At 35.3% G+C, this 19,578-nt stretch overlaps 1 protein-coding gene across 4 annotated transcripts in view; it reads left to right on the top strand.

Annotated features, from left to right (window-relative positions):
• Positions 1-5,163: 5,163 nt before the first annotated feature.
• Positions 5,164-19,578, top strand: part of LOC117153592 (uncharacterized) — a 22,463-nt gene continuing 8,048 nt past the window's right edge. For 3 of the 4 annotated variants that reach the window (XM_033327778.2, XM_033327776.2, XM_033327775.2), the window contains exons 1-4: positions 5,164-5,452; positions 13,101-13,224; positions 13,414-13,499; positions 18,922-19,014. In XM_033327778.2, coding sequence (XP_033183669.1) covers positions 5,378-5,452; positions 13,101-13,224; positions 13,414-13,499; positions 18,922-19,014 — 378 coding nt within the window. In that variant the 5' untranslated portion in view covers positions 5,164-5,377. The remainder of the gene's footprint in view (positions 5,453-13,100; positions 13,225-13,413; positions 13,500-18,921; positions 19,015-19,578) is intronic. The other variant, XM_033327777.2, reaches the window with a different exon arrangement.

Here is a 19,578-nt window from a genome sequence, read left to right as displayed (position 1 = left end):
GACGTTCTTATGTACTTCGGTCTTGGGAATTCTATCACAGACATGGAAATTAGAGAAGGACAGCGGGTGTACAAGGAAGTCAGGTGTAACTGATTGCGAATTTGTTCAAGTTTCTCCGTGGTACATGGTTCATTGTGTTAGTGCGAGAAACGGTATTAAATTTGAAGTGCCACGAAGCCCATCGAGGGATGGTCTTCATTGAAAGATACTTAAATTTTCCAGAAAATATTTATACCTTCTTTATATTTATACTTCCTTTTCCTTTCTTTCTAGATTGTTCCGTAGAAAATATTTAAGAAAATAAGAAGGACAAAATTGCAAATCGAGAATTCACACGTGAAAGTACTTTTCTTCGTGGGATATGTCGCTTGATAGCTTAAGTGGACATTGATATTGATTTTCTACCGTCAGTCAATGCTAATAAATTTCTCGATAAGAGAAAAACGTACCAGTCACCGAAAACTAGCTTTATCGTTGGGATCAGCTGCTACGTCCTGTCGATTTAGTTTTCTAGCATAATGAAAAAAAGATTGAATTCAACTTGTACTGTAGTTTCTTTTATCGTAAACTTCTAACAGTACGTTTTACTTTTGATTTAAATATCTCTAGTGTAGTATAGTTTAAAATTTATTACTCCGAAACTTTAAATTACATTCAATATTCAGTTTATCGAATCTTCTTTGCCAGTCGTAAACTAGACAGGTTATTTTCGCAACCAAGCGTGAAATAGCTCATGAATTTCGCATGGAACAACAATAATCGTAAAATATCTCAGATAATAAGTCTAAAACTATACAATATTGCGATACATACACGCAAGAATAATCTTACGAAAACATACAAATGCAGATTCAAAAAATTGCGAAGAATCTGAATATTGTCTTATTACATGGCATCTTTTTCTGCTACAAGCTGACTTATTATTATCACATTCTTCTTCATCTCAGTACCAGTCTCGACAACGAACTTACCTCGCGATTGTTTTAGTCTCTGTCCTTAGCTACGTTTAATTTATTTCGTACCTATTCATGATATCGATTGTTCTTTGTGAAACTGAAAATACAATGCAATGACGGTGCACAATTTGTTGAGATGCAGAACTTCTGTTGGACAGCCATCAGTGTCATGGAAATAATCGTGAAAATAGACATGGAAATAGACATGGAAATAGACGTGGAAATTCCTCCGGTTCTGTAAACAGCAGTGAACCGTGTAAAACAAATCAGTATATATTAACAGAGTAGAAAAGACCGACAAACCGAGAAAATACGTGAAACCGAGAGCCTTATTAGAATCCTCGAAATTTATTTACGCTGCGGTTGTGTGGACAACGACTCCGACACCTTCGTACTCATCGTTGTATCGATCAATAAATATTTAAAACTATATTCAGCATTCTTCATTTTGATACTACTAAACTAAATCCACGGTATATGTAAATCTAATCTAAACTATCTAATCTAAAACTATCCATGTAATCCCAGCTAAAGTTTTCAACCCTTATCATATCAAGTTAATATACATTTTGACGTCTATCCTATGTTTATTCAGTAGTAATTTCTCTAAAATTGTTCTTGCTGATTAACTGTCTATTATGGACGTTTCTGATTTCAAGTACTTTTCCCAACAATGTCCATCCCAGATCGATGATGGAAAGAGATCTGTCACCATACGATCCCCTTGATAGTATGTTCCTAGGGTGCACCCTACTGTGATGGAATTGAAAGTTTGAAAAATTTCCACATTCAGGAAAACAATAACACCACGAGGACAAAAGCTAGCTTTCCAAGAAAAAGAAATTCTAACAATGAAAATCAATGTAAGGACGAAATCATAGTAACAGCTGAAGAAAAATTCTAGTAGTAAAATAATGTAGCGAAACGATTTCAAAGAAAGAAGTCCAACAATAAAAAGTAGCACGAGATATCAACAAAGAGGGAACAATACCAAAATATAAAACACGTAAAGTTTCTATAGATGAACATACGACGGACAGATTCCAAGATTCTCTCGAGCGATTTAGAATTTTTAAATTAAAGAATGTATATCGAATATCTCAGAATTGTTGTTTTAAGTGAAATTGAACTAATTGAAGTTACCGATGTAAAAATATGCCAAGATATACACCAATTCAACGTGGCTATCTCTTGAATAAGTTTATGACATCGACAGATATGTACAATGTATATTGCAAAAAATATTATAACTAACTGTATGGGAAGTATTCTATGAGGAAAACTTCTATCTTGAATTGTGTAACAATTTTGCTGCAACCTACTTTACGTACACGTCGCTTATAAAAACTAAATTTACTTCATGTTTTTTTTTTTAATAATTATTAGAGCTCTCTATACTATGTTATTCAAAAGCTCTTGAGAATCATTAATTATGCGACGTAGTATATAAATTTCGCTGTCCTCAAGGCTAAATGTGTTTCTAGGTAAAATGTGTACTAAACAAAATGGAAGGGCATTGTGGCTCACTAAATGTTTCTCGACGTGAATTTCCATTCCTTTTCCCATTTCGCTTAAAAGCAAAGCGCGTTACTGGAAAAGGAAAAAATTAAAAAGTTACAGAAAAGCAAAACTCTGTAGGTATCAAGAAGAAAAGATGTCACGTTTCTTTATGCGTTTTATTAGTCTTTATTTCCCTGAGGATGTAACAAATAAGCTTTAAGTGAATGCTACTCAAGCTTTGGCACGATTTCAAAGTAACATGTCTTTCATATTTTTACATTAAAGCCGAAGTCTAGTTTTTTCCTTTAAACGATGGAAAAGATTTATATTATAAACCCGCGAAATGTGAAATGTTTTCATTGTTGTTTTAACTTCTGTAATTGGTATTTAAACGATAACAAATAGCTCAGGTTATAAATATCGCACTTATTCCACAAACCCGACGGGAGCCTTCGTTTATTTATTCCACACAAATGACGTGATAAGATGTTATTGGGGTAGACCCTATGGCAGGTCAAGAGGGAGTGAGTCTGGAATTTATTCAGATCCTCTCATATTGGTACACGTATGGTAAAAACACAGGATACCTTCATCCCATTGCATGCACACAAATGTCAGCCAAAATGAACGCAAAAAGACTTTTATTTTTGAAAATGCTAAACTGTTTGCAATTATTATTCCACTTACCTATTTATTATTCTGCATTGGGCAGAACATAAATTATGACTCTCCCATTGGGGAATAATTCGATTTAAATCTGCAATCAAAAATATGATATTTATAATTAAATAGTACTGAGAATTCAATTTTAGTAAACGAACGTTTCGCTTTGACTTTATGTTTAACAAAAAACGCTTAACATGATAGGTTATTAGAAAGGCGCATATAAAAAGCATTTTCTCTCCTTTAAAAAATGGAAACGAATTTTACGTAAACCTAAAACGAGAACGAGATTTATAGCGTAGCAGGAAAATTCTTATTTTATGTGTTGCCAAATTCTCTGAAATGCAGGTAGAAAAGCGGGCTCGCTCCGAAACATTCGGGAAGCAAAAGCGCAAACTCCATACTAATTTGTCCTGCACGCGCTTCGTACATTCTCATTCGTAAAATTCATGGAACAATTACTGGTACAATTATTCCGATGAAAAATTTACAGTTAATGCGAAGTTTGAATAATGGGCGAAAATTGCATTTATTAATGCGCATTTTAATTAATCATAAAGTTAAATGGGAAGAAGGAAATGGTGTTTAATAAGATAAAACGCATTAAATGTAAAATTAAGCATTCTACTTTTATTCTCGTCGTATCCATGTCGCCACTTTTCGCTCGCACTGCTACCAGTACCGCAATTTATACCGCGTTCACATGTCTATGCGATGGAGAACACTATTGTCTACGGTGAGATAACCTTTCTTCGTGAAAACGAATTCTCCTCTACGTCAATGTTCGCGATATAAATTCTACAAAATAGGTTCTGTTGTCTACAGGTGTCCTGATTTATACAGAGCAGCGAAAACCTCGGAACCTTCTTCATCCATTGTAATTGTGGAAGGTACGGGAGCGAAACTCGAAACGTTATGAGCGTTGTCCTATAAATGTTGGATGTTCCAGAATATCATTAACCGCTGTTAGTGACTTTAAAAGGGATCACCAGTAGGTATGGACGTTATAATCTAAACATCACTAGTAAGCATGAAAATGTTACGACTTGTGCATAAAGCTTTGATGCTCGTCGGCCAATAAAATGTATAATTTGCCACGAAACGCGGGGAATCGTGAATTCTGAAACGGAAAGAAAGTGTGGGAGGTAAAAGTAGTTCAGGATACGTTCAGACAGAGTAATTCATTTTTTAATTTGTCCAAACTACCGGTTAGAAATGCCGAATGTTAAAATACACAAAATGCTGGAAACCGAGTTGATTAAATATGCATAAGGCGGAATGCAGTTGAGCTTGGCATAAAATGTAAGGAGGCTCGCGAAACGGTCGATCGTTTCCTTCGTCCGCTTGAGCGAAATGCCGACCTTGTCACGGAAACCCATTTTTTAGAGGGCAAATTCGCGAAAAATTTCTTGTCATGCAACAAGAAAAGGAAATCACAACTTTATCTCCGCACTAGCGAAACGGTAAGATCATTCGTGAAAGTTTATGATTATCGAAGCAAATTTACATTTGTCTTAAAAAGAAATCAAAGTCCATATATCATAAAAATGTCGTTTTTCACTAAAAACTTTTTATAACAAGTTACACAAAATGTACGTTTTATTTTCGAGTTCCCTTAAAATATTACATCTTGTCCGAACAACTATCTTTTTAACCATACGACAGTTTCCATCCATTACACCTCATACACTGGAGTCCCTGATTTAAAATCAATCTCTGTTTACTCTAGCAAGTGATTCGACGAATTCGAATGCTGTTGAAATTCGTATCTCAGGGGTTAACTTTTTCCATTAGCATTCAGAATTTCTATACATATAAATTTCTATGCATGTCCCATGAGAGTATGATCTCATCTACGTGCTTTCTACGTGAGTACAACGCTGTGCCTGCTATGCGTAATTCTATGTGTGTCAACTAATACGAAGCATGTTATTCAGCTGGTGTCAACTAATACGAAGCACGTTATTCAGCTGAAAAAGTACAAACTGACCGACGACGGCGAGTGCGCATGCGCCTGCTGGAGTTTTCGCGCCGCGAACATCGTAAAGGCCGGCAGTGAGAGTCGAACTACCACACGTGCCGGTCCTTACGATCGAACAACAATGTTTTGGTGTCGTTGCTCACCTCTTTTGCGTCTTGCTATTTCCGTACAGCATGAGTTATATATATGATCATGTAGCAGACGCCAGTTTACGTGTCACGAAATAATTTTTCTATTGGATGTATGTGTAATGTGCGATCACTCACGCGTTTAAAGCATGGCTATCATGCAATCCTGTTGCTGCTGGCGTTCAGTCAGGAGGGGTAGCTTCGCCTGTGCTATTTATTCCGGAGTAAGTATCGTATTATTATTTCTATCTTATCCTACCCGAAACATTCCCTAGATATCTTTCTTATTGACAAGTTGTCTACATTTTTTCAAGATAATGTTTCTCAAGCAATATGTATTTAGAGGCAAAATATACAATACCATAAACGTGACATATTTTCGTTGAAAACGTAACTACGTTGTCAACTGAGAGAGCAATCGAAATGTAAATATTTGATCGTGAAACAGTAGCATGATAAACGCTGGTACGTACACGCGATAAAAGTACGTGTTTTATTGCCAGTATGTAATACACGGTATTAAAAAAATGTAAACAAGTAAGTACGATATATTGGCGTGCACAGTGAAAAGAATAAACGTATTTCGAGGATTTATACTCTTATCGCGGCAATAAAATATTTTTTCCTTCATAATAAGGACTCATTACGACAAATGATACATTTACGGTTGCATTAACACACACAATTGATACAATTTATCTGTTGTTGTTGTCTGTTGGTGTAATATACAATTGAAACTCGTCTATCTTTCAAATTTGAACGATGGGGACTACGAAAAAGTATTAATTGCTTGAAATGAAATTCTTAAATGAAAGCATTACATTAAATATAAGTAGCAATTTTTAATTACTTATTTGTTTGTTTCCTCATATTTTCTCATTTAAACGCAATTTTCCTTAAGTAGTCAAAGTAGTGTATAACAAGGATATACGTTTTCAAAAATTCGTACCCATCAAGCATCATTTCATTAAAAATATGCAGTGGTAGCGGAAAAACATTCAATTACAATCTCAGGAAAGGAACCCAGCTTCCTTTCAAAGGAAATAAATAGGTAAATGTCCAAAGTTTTCTACCGTATGCAAGGGGAAAATTAAATATAATTAAACGAGGAATTATTGTAGTTATGTTTCTAATGTATTTAGGCTAAAATGTAAAAGCTTTGCGCTATATAGTAGTAACAAGAAATTTATTAAACCGTATCAAGCTGCTGCATTAATTGAAAGAAAATGTATAAATGCGCAATGGTAAAACGAGCAAGATTTGTTTCTTTCCTAGCGTTTTCCGCTCTAATAATATACATATATTTTTATCAACAAAAAATTAAAGAAGAGAAAGAAAAATGTTAATAACCAGGACATTTCTGATTCGTTTTATTTTTACTGTCATAAATATAGTACCTAATAACAGAAAAATATATGCATTCGTTAGAATTAATGTATTTTATTGCTTGGACGAATCGTAAATAATTGTAAACAAGTGTACCGTAATAAAGTGTATTGCATGCTTGTAAGCACTTACGCAGAAGATCGTAAAAAGTAGACAGACGCCTATTTCTATTATTGCCTAAACGTTACATGCTCTAGTCACGAATCATCCTCGAAAGAATCAAACATAGAAACACTACCGAACATTTTTCATTCTTACGAAATACATTTAAAACAGTGGCCAGTTAATTGCCAATCGCATTGAAATTCTTTAATTAGGTTCGTAAAATTTACAATTGAAATGTTTCAATTCTGTGGAAATAATTAAAAGATTAAAGGTTCTTTCACAGTCTGCAAAACATGACAGAAAATCAATAACGTTCAACGCGAATTTGACTTGAACCAAAATTTTGGAAATTCATTCACTGTAGTTTACGGGCGCGAAGCGTGATTCGAAAGATTGGATTTTGGAAAACTAGGTAAATTATTCGTTGAATTTTCTCGATTGAATATGAATTTTCAATCTCTGTGCAAATAGTGAAAAATTTAATTAATTTTGCGTAATAAAAAATTATAATAATTATTTATTCGAAATTAATTTGCAAACGTTTCGTAGCAGTATACATTACTTTTAATGCCTATCTGAAACATTATCAGTTTAACGCTGACAATGAGTACACAATTTATAACAGGTAAACTTATATATCACACTGTGTACAAAATTAATAGTTCACCATTCTGCTACACTGACTCCTCTAAGCTTGCAAGGCTCTGTTCGACGTAGAGTTCACGATAAAAAACTTTGACATGCATTCAGATTTTACTAACTTCATTTAGATAGACAATGCATCGAGGAACATACCTCCATGATTTCCCTTTATTAAACTCATAAATATCACCGAAATTTCAATAACAATACATCCTTTCAGAATTCGCAACTTTATTTCAAAGAAGATAACTTTATAAATTTTATTTTTTACAAACAACACACGAACACCGAACTCGGTGTTTCGGTATACCTAATTATAGCTTCGAATGGATATAAATATAGTTTCCATCGATCGGATTAAATTAAAGGTATCCTATATCGGGAAGTTTCTCACACATACGACAGGCGTAACTCGGCAACAGAATTAATTGCTTCGAGTGGCTTGAAATAGAATTAACTTCTTGAAATTTCGAACCCATATGTCCCTGTCGGGCTAGTTTTAACACCTTCGACATCATATATTTACGATATTGCCTTCTACGTCAGATAGCTTCAAATATGTACATTTATCGTCAAACTTTCCGATAAAAAAAATATATGTGTATACGTACCTATATCTGATAAAAATGAATATAATAAATTTATATTTCCCGGGCTACATTTACATTGACCCGTGCAACATAGAAGGACCATACCAGCTACTATTTATTTTCTATTGTGTCGTGATAGGAAATATAGAGGTCGATGTATTCTTAATCACGACATCAAGTAGCGAGGTCGCATACCGAATCGATTTAAATTAAGACATGTGGCGAATAAGTTTAATTGCAAATTTTTCGTTCCTCTGGAAGAGGACGAAAATTCAGTTGCCCTAGTTCGCTGATCAAATTTCGATAGAATCTACGTGGAAAAGTAAACGAAAGATAAATGCTGAATACACACGACTACAATAGAAAAATATTATGGCTTTTCGTGTGATTGTACAAAGTTTTAAAAACACCCAATTAGCAACACATTCCCTGAAGAAAAGATATGATAAAATATAAAAAAAAAATTAAAAGATTTTAAATGAGAATTAGTAGTTTTATCTAAACGTACGATAATTCCCGGAATAACGAACGAATTAAACTCACGCGACGACCTCGTCGATTTTAAAATGAAATGGAAGATATCGAGTAACGAAATTTAATTTAGACTGGAATTACGGGAAGAGGGTGGAACAGCTGTATCGGCAATATTTGATGCCTCATAAAGACGTGACCAAATCGACTGGATTGCAGCGGAATACCAGGAAAAAGAAGCTCCTTTGAACCTTTATTACTTGACATTTTTTTGTTACGGGGTTGAAGTTTCGAATGGGAAGGAGGGGGAGAGAAAAAGGGAGATAAGAATTAAAAAAGTTTTGATGAAGGAACCCGATGTCCGACGTTGCGTGGATCAGGTTGCAAAGTGCAATTTATTTCAGTTAAGTCAAACTTGTGAGATACACTAACTTCGAATACATTAAGTAATTATGACGTGACACTACGCATAATATTTGTTATTTTCTTGACCAATTCGTATAAACTTATGAAAAGAAAGATGAAATATTTTTAAGGGAAGAGGGAACTTCTCCATAAATCATAAACGCCAGGCAATAAATGTACCTACCTAAGTAAATTAAAATTTGCTTTCGAGCTTCCTTTCACTCTGCTGGTCAAGAATGAAAATTTCTTGAATTAAGAGTTTTTGCAAGAGTTCGTAATAGAATAATTAACTCAAACCGAAGAGCTTCACTTTTAATGAAACATGTACCGTGTCTAGAAAGTTATCTAACTTGATACAGAATAACTACGGGTAACATTCCATTATAACTTTGATCCACCCCAGACGTTTCTACGTATCATTGTCGAAAATGTCTTCACAAAGATGCAAATTTATCTACTCTGATATTTTTACATGTACTAATCCATTTCTATGAAACGTTTCTGGAACAACAAGAATCACGCGTTATACAAGCGTTAATACCCACCTCAAATACTATTCGAGAGATTTTCTATTATTATTCTAGAGAATTTCATACTGCACGAAGCGTGATCCGACTAGGAGTAAAAGGGATTTTAAGCATAATCTTGAACAAAAAAATTCGCAAATTTCTCTGTGGTGTTCGATTGTTAACGAACAACAAAAGGCTTTTGCATTCGTGATACTTATGGATATTTTAAAAGGCATATAGAGAGTTTAATGTCTGTTTAATTATAAATTGTATCGAGCCTGGGGATTAAAGTATCATCCAAAGTAACGTGCAAAAGGGATTAAAGTATCGAGTAATCAGACGCTTCAACGTATAAACGGCACGATTTAATTGAAACACAGCAAATCGCATGGTCGTTTTAATTCGTACAACAACCGCGAGATCTGACACTTTCCCTGATTGGTAATTTAATATTGTTGCATTTGTAGAATGATTAAAGTTATGTTAAATTAATTAAGATCGGAATTTAATAGAATCGGAGGCGAGAAATACGAAATTTGGACGATCAGGTATTTTGATTACACGAAGCATTATCAAAAAAACATCCTTTTACTGGTACAAATTAATTTTCTATTCATAGATAGATTATTGTGATAAATTTGAATTGTATCATTTCTAATAATAATATTTCTATCAAAAATAGCGAAGACAATTTTCTTAGAAGAAATATCAACTGCGGAAAGAAAAGAATTCCACCTATCTTCGAGAGAAGCTGTTCCTGCATTTGCGTCATAGCGCAAAATCTCTATTTCCCTATCTCTCGATAGCATTTAACGAAAAGGAAACAAAAATGTTAGGAGAAAATAGAGTAGGATAAAAAAGCAAACTAATATTTCCAGAAAAACAACACGATGTTCTTAAGTTCCGAATTTTAGAAGCAAGTTATTGCATGTGTATAGAAAATAGAGGGAATAAAAAATTCGAACTCTCACGGATACCACTTATATTCGACATCCAATATCGTTATACTTGTATCGTTATAGAAATTCTCTATCAAGTTCCTCTAGCTAAAAAGTCATATCGGTCGGTCCTAGTAGAAAAGCCAACAATTCACCTCTCGTCCTTTCAAATGGGCTATCAGCTCCTCGTAGATCGTCTTTTTTACACCAGCTTCGCTCCCTATTTCCTCTCGAATGACGGGTATAGCTCCAGTTTCGATGGCTTATTGAATTCGATGGAAGGAGCGCGGTTCCATGGATATTGCTTTGATTACAGTTTATTTCGCGATACAAGGAAATATCGTAGAACAGCGTTTCCAGTTGTATTTTTAATAACACGGAGTAAAATAGAAATAAAAATATCTTTGATGAATTGTCGAAAACATTTATATATGAAGTTCTATGTTTTTCGCAGGATATAACATCGGATACAATAGAACAAATATTCTACGCATTCTTGCCCCAATCGATTATTCGTTACGCTACCAAAACGTCAGTACCGTTTTATATTTCTTGTTTCATTTTGACATGAAAATTTTTTGTATGCCCGATTTGTATCGATCGAAACCTGAAAAATGCAAATACCGTCATACGGGATACGAGGATGGAAATACGAATGCGATAATTCATCTCTGCATCAGGGTACGAATAAATGACGTTTCATATGCTTAGCTTTAATGGTGAAATACTGAAAGGGTGCTTTTATCTTTAGTACCATGAATGATAATCTCCCTTCCATTTGCTATTACATACAGAAAGGGGGCAGAAGGTCTTACTAGACTTCGTTGGTTTAACCTTCATTAATTCTGGACCATAGAGTTCGCCCGTTAGTTGATGATGTTTAGTTGCCATTTTATATTATCATCCGCTTATAGTTGAATTAAGCCGAACGTGTTTTGAACGTACCAGAATAAGCGACTCTGTCCGTGTCATTGAAAGCGATCCTTTATGTCACGAACTACGCCAAGTTTTACGTAAGCTCGTAACACGTGTTTTCATTAAACATGGAATTCTACGAGGCGCTTAAAATATATCGTAATATTCTTATGTAATTTTACATGCAATACAGCTGGCATATTTTTAACAAAAGTAAACCACGTATGTAAGGTATAATTTCTAGAAATTATTATTTCTAAATTAGGACAGAACCTACGTACAGTTAGGTTGTCGAAGTGTGAAGCACGCAACTGTACAAGATCAAAGAAACGCGACCGAACGCTTTCTTTGCACGTTTTTAGACGTTCGCAAACTTGACAACACGTTAGAAGCGTAAAAAATGACAAAATTGGTCCAAGGACGGCGAAACTACCCAACAAGAGACAATGAGAGGGGGAAAGCAATTTCAATAACCTCTGTCACGTTGGATCGATCGTTCGTCCGGAGAACAGAGAAGAGTGACGCGACGCACCCTTCAAGAAGCACGCCTTTTACCACTTACTCATCCTTTTCAGCTGGTTCGTGCCTGTGTACCACGCGTATATACGCGTACCAACGCAAGATTCATAACGCGCGTCAAATCGACCAACGAATGATAAATGTTGACAAATGCGCGAAATACCGAAGTACATTTAGTAAAGTCGTGCTTTTTAAATGAAAGCGACTTTTCTTCCCTCGAGAGCGTAGATATCGAACAAAAGTCATTGGGAATGTTGATCGATGGCTACATTTTTTATCGTGCCCTAAAGACGTTGGATTGCGGCGAAACTTTGTTTACCTGTTGTTTTAATACAACTATAGCGAACACATCGATTTAACGAGGTGAAGTAATGTTTGTATTCTTACTTTCTAAGAGAATTACGTAAGTTCTATCAAAGAACGTGCAAGTTGCGTGCTTATGAGCACGGATTTATGAAATGGACTAATTAAGGCTGAAAATGAGTTTCGAGGTCTGAGATGATTAAACTACAAAATGTAAAAGGGACTTAGAGCCGTGTTATGTAACTTATGTTCGTGTTATTAATGTACGAAATATACGAAATATGTGAGATAAATCAGGCACAATATGGGGACGTAAGATCTTGGGATCATAAAGTTATAAATATTTTGTTCTGTATTATGAAGTGGATACTCGTGAGGGATGCAATCTGAAGAGTTGAAGATTCCAATTTCAAAACAATACCCTGTTTCCATGGAGGAGGTTCGAGCATAAAAAGTAAAGGAACAAAAGTGGATCAATCGACAAGGATCCGATTGCAATCCGACTGAAGTGGATGGAGCAGAAAGAAAGGCAATCCTCGAACAAAACTTACCCCTTTTCGTGGAAAAAATTTCAAATTCAATTTTCGATCAAAACGTAATTAGAGATAGATAATTTTTGAAAAGTTAATGCCAATTGAACGCGCTAAATGACGTTTTACGTACCTTTACACGTTACACAGAAATTTCAACGGATTTAGGCTAATTAATTAATGAAGTCAAAGATAAACCACGATTTGATATTTGGCCAGAGACAGAACACGATACCGAACTTTTACTTTGAACGAGTAGGAACTCAAACGAACTGATTCTCGATAGTAAAATAGTAACAGTTTCAAGCACGAAGCGAGTGGAAGTTAAAATGACATCGTATAATTACTTAACGCTGGATAAAAAGAAGATTAAATACTCGATACCGATATTACTACATTAAGTACACAATATCTGTTTCATTTCCGATATTCAATTAGCGCTTCGGTATTCCTGAGGAGCTCGATCCCCAAGTTGTTTCAACCAATGTACCTTTCTCGGTAAACTCGTAATCAGAATAATTCATGACGAATGGTTCGGCCGTTATTTGTTCTGTTTCAGATTTACTTTACCGTATTGGCGCTAACCACGGGTAAAGTGCTCCAGGGGGAGAGTCAATATCTGCGGGGGAATCGTTCGTTACCCGAATCCACCAGCTTCCTAGAACCAGACACCATATCTCCTAGTGAGTATTTGGCTGTAACAACAATGCTCACGGTAGATGCACCGGGAGAGAATTCTCCAATTCTATTCCCGTAATATAAGTCACTAAGTGGTACAACCGAATTCATCACGCGTAATTGCCTGAAATTATTCTCGAGTTGCAAATTGAAAGCAACGAAATCTCACGTTTAACATGATTCTATTCCTTCAGCGACAGTGCGGTTTAACGTGACGCTACTTATATGCTCGTGCTGCGGTGTGATTTGCAGTATCCTGCTGCTCTATGGCCTCTGTAAGGTAAGATGCTCCAAACATAACGCTTTAACACAATCCCATCGCGTTTTGTGCCACAACGTATTGTATGTGTTGTACGTACTGTAACATATTGTAACGTAAATATGCATTTTCACTTTGAATGAAAACTTTTGTCGAGCTCTCGTTCGTTGAAAGATTTGCAGTTAAATTGTAGACAGATGAATTTAGAACGACAGTTGTAAAGCCCTCGTCGTTTAGATTTCTTTACGACAGATATTGTCTGAAATTTCCCGATGCACATCGCGTTCTTTTGAATCAGAGAAGTTCAAAGTTCCTTGTCGGTTTAAATTCGCGGTAAAGCTTAAGTAGAAGTTCGGATTAAAGCCCCGGATAATGTCATTTGCAAAGCACATTTCAAACAGGAAGATTAAGAGTGAAAAATTTATTTCAAAGTAACATATGAACCGTAAAAGAGATCGTACATTCGTTTTAATTAACTTTTATAAGAAAATAGAAAATAAAAATATATTTCTGGATATTCGATTTAGAACATATTTAATAACAAACTTACATATTAATACTAAACCTCAATGTAGCATTTTACTTCAAATGGAGGAAATTCATATTGAAATATCGACGAGTTTCTTGGGTGGTCACTGGTCGAAGCAAATTAGCATCGCTAGCGACAGTGGTGTATAGGCCATATAGTCGTACAACATTTCGAACATATGTACGCACGTACATGTTTGGTACCAATAGAGAACCCTGCTTTATCAAAGAAGCTCGATGAATACTGTTTCGTATAATTTGAAAATTCCATCGTCCCAAACTTAGACTTGAAATGGAATATAATATCAATTTATTATAATCTCTTAAATATATAATTAATTAGTAAGTTATTCAGAAAAGATTACCAAACAATAAGTAAATACTTTTTTTTTCGTTTATATCATTCTTACAAAATCGATTATTCTTAGATACAAATGGCTCTGTTTAATTAAATTTCTAGAATCTACCAGTTTCGTGTTTCTCCAGTATTTCATTCGCCTAATTTTACACTAGAAAGATGTATTTTGCACGCACACCAGTATTAAACCGTAGTATTCATTCCCGTGGCACGTGATTCTTGCGCGAAATGGAAGTTGTTAGCAGGGATAAGATTAACTCCGCATTCAAAAATGTAGAATTGCGCGCGATCCCTCGATCGTTATGTCTAACATCAAAAGAGGATACCGCGATAACGTAAGTGGAAAGAAATCACGGAAATAAAAACGCGACTAAGGGAAAAGTGCGGGATTTCCGATCCTCTTGTATCAGATTTAGTCGCAGATGGAGAAACGCGGGTAGTTGGAAATTGTTTTTCCTAAAATCGATTATAAGAAAGAAAGGGGGAGCCGGGGATTGAATTTAAAGCAGCACCTGTGGAAATAAATCTGAATAATTTTCGATAAATTGAAATTACTTTCGGCACGGACGCTTTACTTCTGTCACCCACTATAAGGTGACGCATTTTGATTTTTAAATTACAACAACTTCGGAAACTAACGTTCGAATTAATTTCAAATTAATTTCACACTATAAATTACACAAATGAGTTTATTAACCAAGGAATTCGTTTCTACATAATCTTCCATTTTCTTTTTTTACTTTTTAAGAAAATGCAAGTATCAGTGCACTCAGTGTGTAGCTGGGATTTTGTCCTTCAATCGTCTTATCGCCCTCGTATCGATCTTGCTATTAGTTCATCTCAAATGACAGACAAACCCGACCTTCAAGGCAGAGCGATGCAATTTTTATCATCATCTTGGAGAAAGTAGAAGCACGAATCTCCTGATACGAAAGGATCAAGGCAAATCGGAAATGAAGTTCCAGCTTGTCGAATCGAGAAAAATATCGTTTTCAGAAATATCTCTCGATGCCGAAATCCTTTTCTATTTCGTTCCTGCATTTTACACACATTCGTACACGGTTTGTTTTTTGGTACTCGTATTTAATTTAGGAAGCGACAAATACGAAAAGCAATAATAAGAACAACATATTTTTAAGATTATGGTTATAATTTACGCATTGTCGCCTACAAAATGATAGAAACGTGTCATTTATGAGAAAGAAATACAAAGGACAAGGATAATTAAAGTGTATAGTTATTTCAAAACATTCGTTATAACAACCTTTGAAATCAGGAAGGAAGGGGAAGGACAGAGGAGAGATACTTGACGTAGTATCTAGTCAACGAGGGTACAGAAAATTTACGAGCGAGATAAGACAACATCCCCGGGCTGGCATCAACCAACCGCGAAATTCCTTCCGCAGTTTTGCCCCGCAATTGAATTTTCGTTACCTATCTTTCAAAACAAGACGTCATACAAAATCGAACGTTTCTTCGTTAAATATTCATAGAAATAATTCGATGAAACATCCTTAACATCTTTCACTGATCGTTCACAACGGACAAATAGCTCGTTATGTACCTCTTGAACTAATACCTTAATAATTGATTAGATAAGAAACGTCGTATCATAGGTAATAAGTACAATTCAACAAGCTCATTTTGCACGTAATGACCTCTTCATAGATTATCGCAGAAACAAGATCAAATTACTTATACTTTTAAAGCTTTCTTAAATCTTTTTTTTACACAAAGTAAGAGACCATATTTAATTACACTTTCATGCTGAAAAATGGACGTCATTAACGCCTCACAAACTTTGCGGTCTTTGAAAAACTTTTACCAAGCTTGTGAACGATCTATACCTCGGGGATTCTGTCGAAGAAAATATAAGTAGAGAAAAAGCAGGTTACTTTACTTGTACTTTCGAAGGATTTCACGCAGCTCGGTTACTTTGTTGCCACATCAGCGCGCATGAAACTTAGAAACCAATCCGTGGTGAACATTAGCAAGGGATTTACAGAGCAGCGATGAAACGCTTCTGTTAACCCCGGAGAGAGACTAACTTTTCAAAGTGGATTCCGTCGAATCCGTGATACGTTAACGCAATTAAGCTCGGCGAGTTAATCTCGATGTTGCCTCGATGGCGCATCCATCAGTCGTCAGAATCGTACACGTTCACCAAGTGAATGCTCCTTTGAGCATGGAAAAACGTCCGTAAACCCGAGTAGAAATATCAATTTTCGTCACGACGCTGATTTATCGACACTTTTCGCATGCAATCGACACGACTATCACTCACGTTGCGAACAGTTCTCTTACGTAAAACACAAGCACAACGTGATTGGTTTGAAGTGCCCCTTCGTTCGTGTCTACACGTCCATCGAGGACAACGATAAAGAGAGGAAAAAGATTCGTCTCCTTGGTAGTATTTCCTTTTACAAGAAATATTTATTGTTCTTCTCTATCATAAATAGAAACTCGCTTTATTTGAATTACAGCGAACTTATAAAATATAAATGAAATCTATATCTTGTTAAAACATTTCTTATCTTTTATTTTCTCTTCCTTTCTCTCTCTCTCTTTCTATGTAATAAATTCAACTTATCTTACTTGGTAGTTTAAAGATCCTGTAATATTTTTGAAGTTCAATACGTCTTACAAACAATTCTCTGCAGTCATTAAGTTAAATGCATGAAAGTTGAAAATAACATCTGGAAATTTGAAACATGCTTTTTTAATTCTACCTATTTAGAAGTTGAATTTAGAGAAAATAAATTATATTTATATTGCTAAACAAGATTCAATATTGTCTTTGTATACGAAAAAAGAAGTAAATGAATTTAACAGATACCTTATATGGTTCCTATCCGTCGCTTAATTTTCTAATTACTTGGCTGTAATTGAGATATTTATTAAAAAGAAGCTGTTGTTTGCCTTATCGATATCGAGAAAAATTATTGATAGATCCAAATTCGCGATTTCCGACACTAAATTCACAGAGTCGACTTGACATTTCTTCTTCGTATCGATCTACACGTCCATTAATCATTCTGTGGCAAAACTACCGCGTTTATTTCGTGATAGTAACCGGCGATGAATAACCATGGCCACATTTCGCCAAGATCTCGAATTCAGGGTTTCACGGTTTCACCCTCTTCGCTCGGCTATTTGTCATCCGGCATCCATCATTTTTAACACGTTGCGTATCACGATATTTTAGTTGGAATTTCCAAAAACAAGTGTGTACACGTATGAGATACCCACAATCTATTGTGTTCTCTAAAAACACATATTCTACGAAAACATTAATATTTTTGTTTTTTTTTTTGCGAGGTCTATCGAAACAACACACTTTTAGAATTTTTTATATTTTAACATCCTCGCAATGGGTAACGCAGTTTTTAGATATAGAATACTCTGAAACAAATTATAGTACGTTTGTTCGTTCCTGTGTGTACGCATGCTACGGAAAAAATGATACGAGCTGACGTGTGTTCTATAACAAAAACTCACATGAGAATACACAGTTTCAATTATAAACCACCGTACTCAAAATATATGTTGTATATTGATATGCAAATCAGTTTTTTTCGCACAAGATATTCGCAGGCTTAAATATGCTGGCAAACGTAACGAAACTTCAAACGAGGTTTAGTCTGTTTGAATCGCATTTCAAAGCAGCCTGGTTTCGGGAATACAGTTGAAGACGGAAAATTGTTTCTCTGTGAGTTTACGTAAGCATAGTGCTGTCTCACGTGCTGCATTTTTACGGGAGTTTATAAAAGGAGCCACAAAAGTAGCTCGTTTGGCTTCTAAAACGATACTCAATGTTTCTCAATACTCGAACCTTCTTTGCAAGTCATTGTTTCGTCTAGTACTTATCAACATTTAAGATCTCCTTTGTCTTCGTACGAAATATCAAATTACATTTAATGACAAATCAGACGACAGCATTGCAGCATAATAAATTGAGGAATAGAATGAATTTTCACTTTCCGCTAAAAATTAACCAAAAGATCTAATATTATGAATTTTTATAGCATGATGTAAGTATGCGTCAAAGGATTAATAACGAAGCATAAGAAAATTTACTTAATTTCAGAAAGCTTCGTCCTAAAATATACATCGATTATTTTGTAAAATGAGAAGAAATGACTTAGATAATAGTCGTTTCAAGGCTTTGCAATGGAGTTAAGTCCATAAGCGTAACAGCGGTAAATTATTACGGCCTTGTGCATAATTGCACCGTTTCTTTAGTCTAACGTAACAACTCGCGACTCTAAGAAAAGACGACACAATTGTCTTCCTACTCCATGGAAGAGAAACTTTCCACCCTTTTCCGTCGAGAGCTCGTCTAAACTCTTAACCCTCTGAGTAGACTTTACTTCGACAGTGTTCCTCGTTTTACCTTGGCGAGATGCAACGAGTCGGATCGAATGTTTCCAGAGGACGCCAGATAAACAAGGGGGAAAAAAGATATTAAAGTTAAAGAGGGACTATGAAACTACTCCCTCGAAACCAGCCTTCTTCTTTTCCATTCATCTGTGTTCACTTTTGATCGACGTCTTTTAGGATCAACGTGTCTTTCTCATACCCTGGATCATCGTCATCGTCACGATTTGTTTTATCGATGTGGGGCATTCCCTGTACCTGTTCATCGCTGCGGTAAGTACAATTTTCTTTAGATATACTAAGAAAATAACTTTAGATGGTTTTATATTAGAATAAAATATGTATAAAAAATATCGGAATTTCTAAAAATACTCGATATATTACGTACATTTACAAAATAAATAGCCTGAAAAAACTCATTACGTGTTTCATATAAAAGAAATGGATCTAGCAGTGAAAGTCATGACGAAATTTCTATAATATTTTCGTTTGGTCCATCTACGATATTTTTTCCTCTTTTCGTGAGAACAAACCATATGATTTCTGGTTTTCGTGGAAAGAGAATACGCCTGTGATAATTGCGGGCTTGCGTCAGTCGGTGAGAACATCTATCCAAAAGAATGATACGTCGATGTTTCTTTCGCCGAACAAAACACAAACCACGGGAGGTCTCTCACGGGAGGCAGCACGATTGGGAATAAAAACTAAAAATGTAATTTCAAAAGAGATCATATTTCGAAGGCACGGGTAAGCATTCTCGCGCTTCGCTAACCCGCAATTTGCCGATGCGATTCTTCGCAGAAGCTTTCGATTACGAATTCTTCGACCCAGTTTCGG

Source organism: Bombus vancouverensis, chromosome 1 (assembly GCF_051014615.1).
Source record: "Bombus vancouverensis nearcticus chromosome 1, iyBomVanc1_principal, whole genome shotgun sequence".
Taxonomy (NCBI): domain Eukaryota; kingdom Metazoa; phylum Arthropoda; class Insecta; order Hymenoptera; family Apidae; genus Bombus; species Bombus vancouverensis.
The sequence above is the reverse complement of the archived record's forward strand: the minus strand, read 5'-3'. Positions and strand labels throughout refer to the sequence as shown.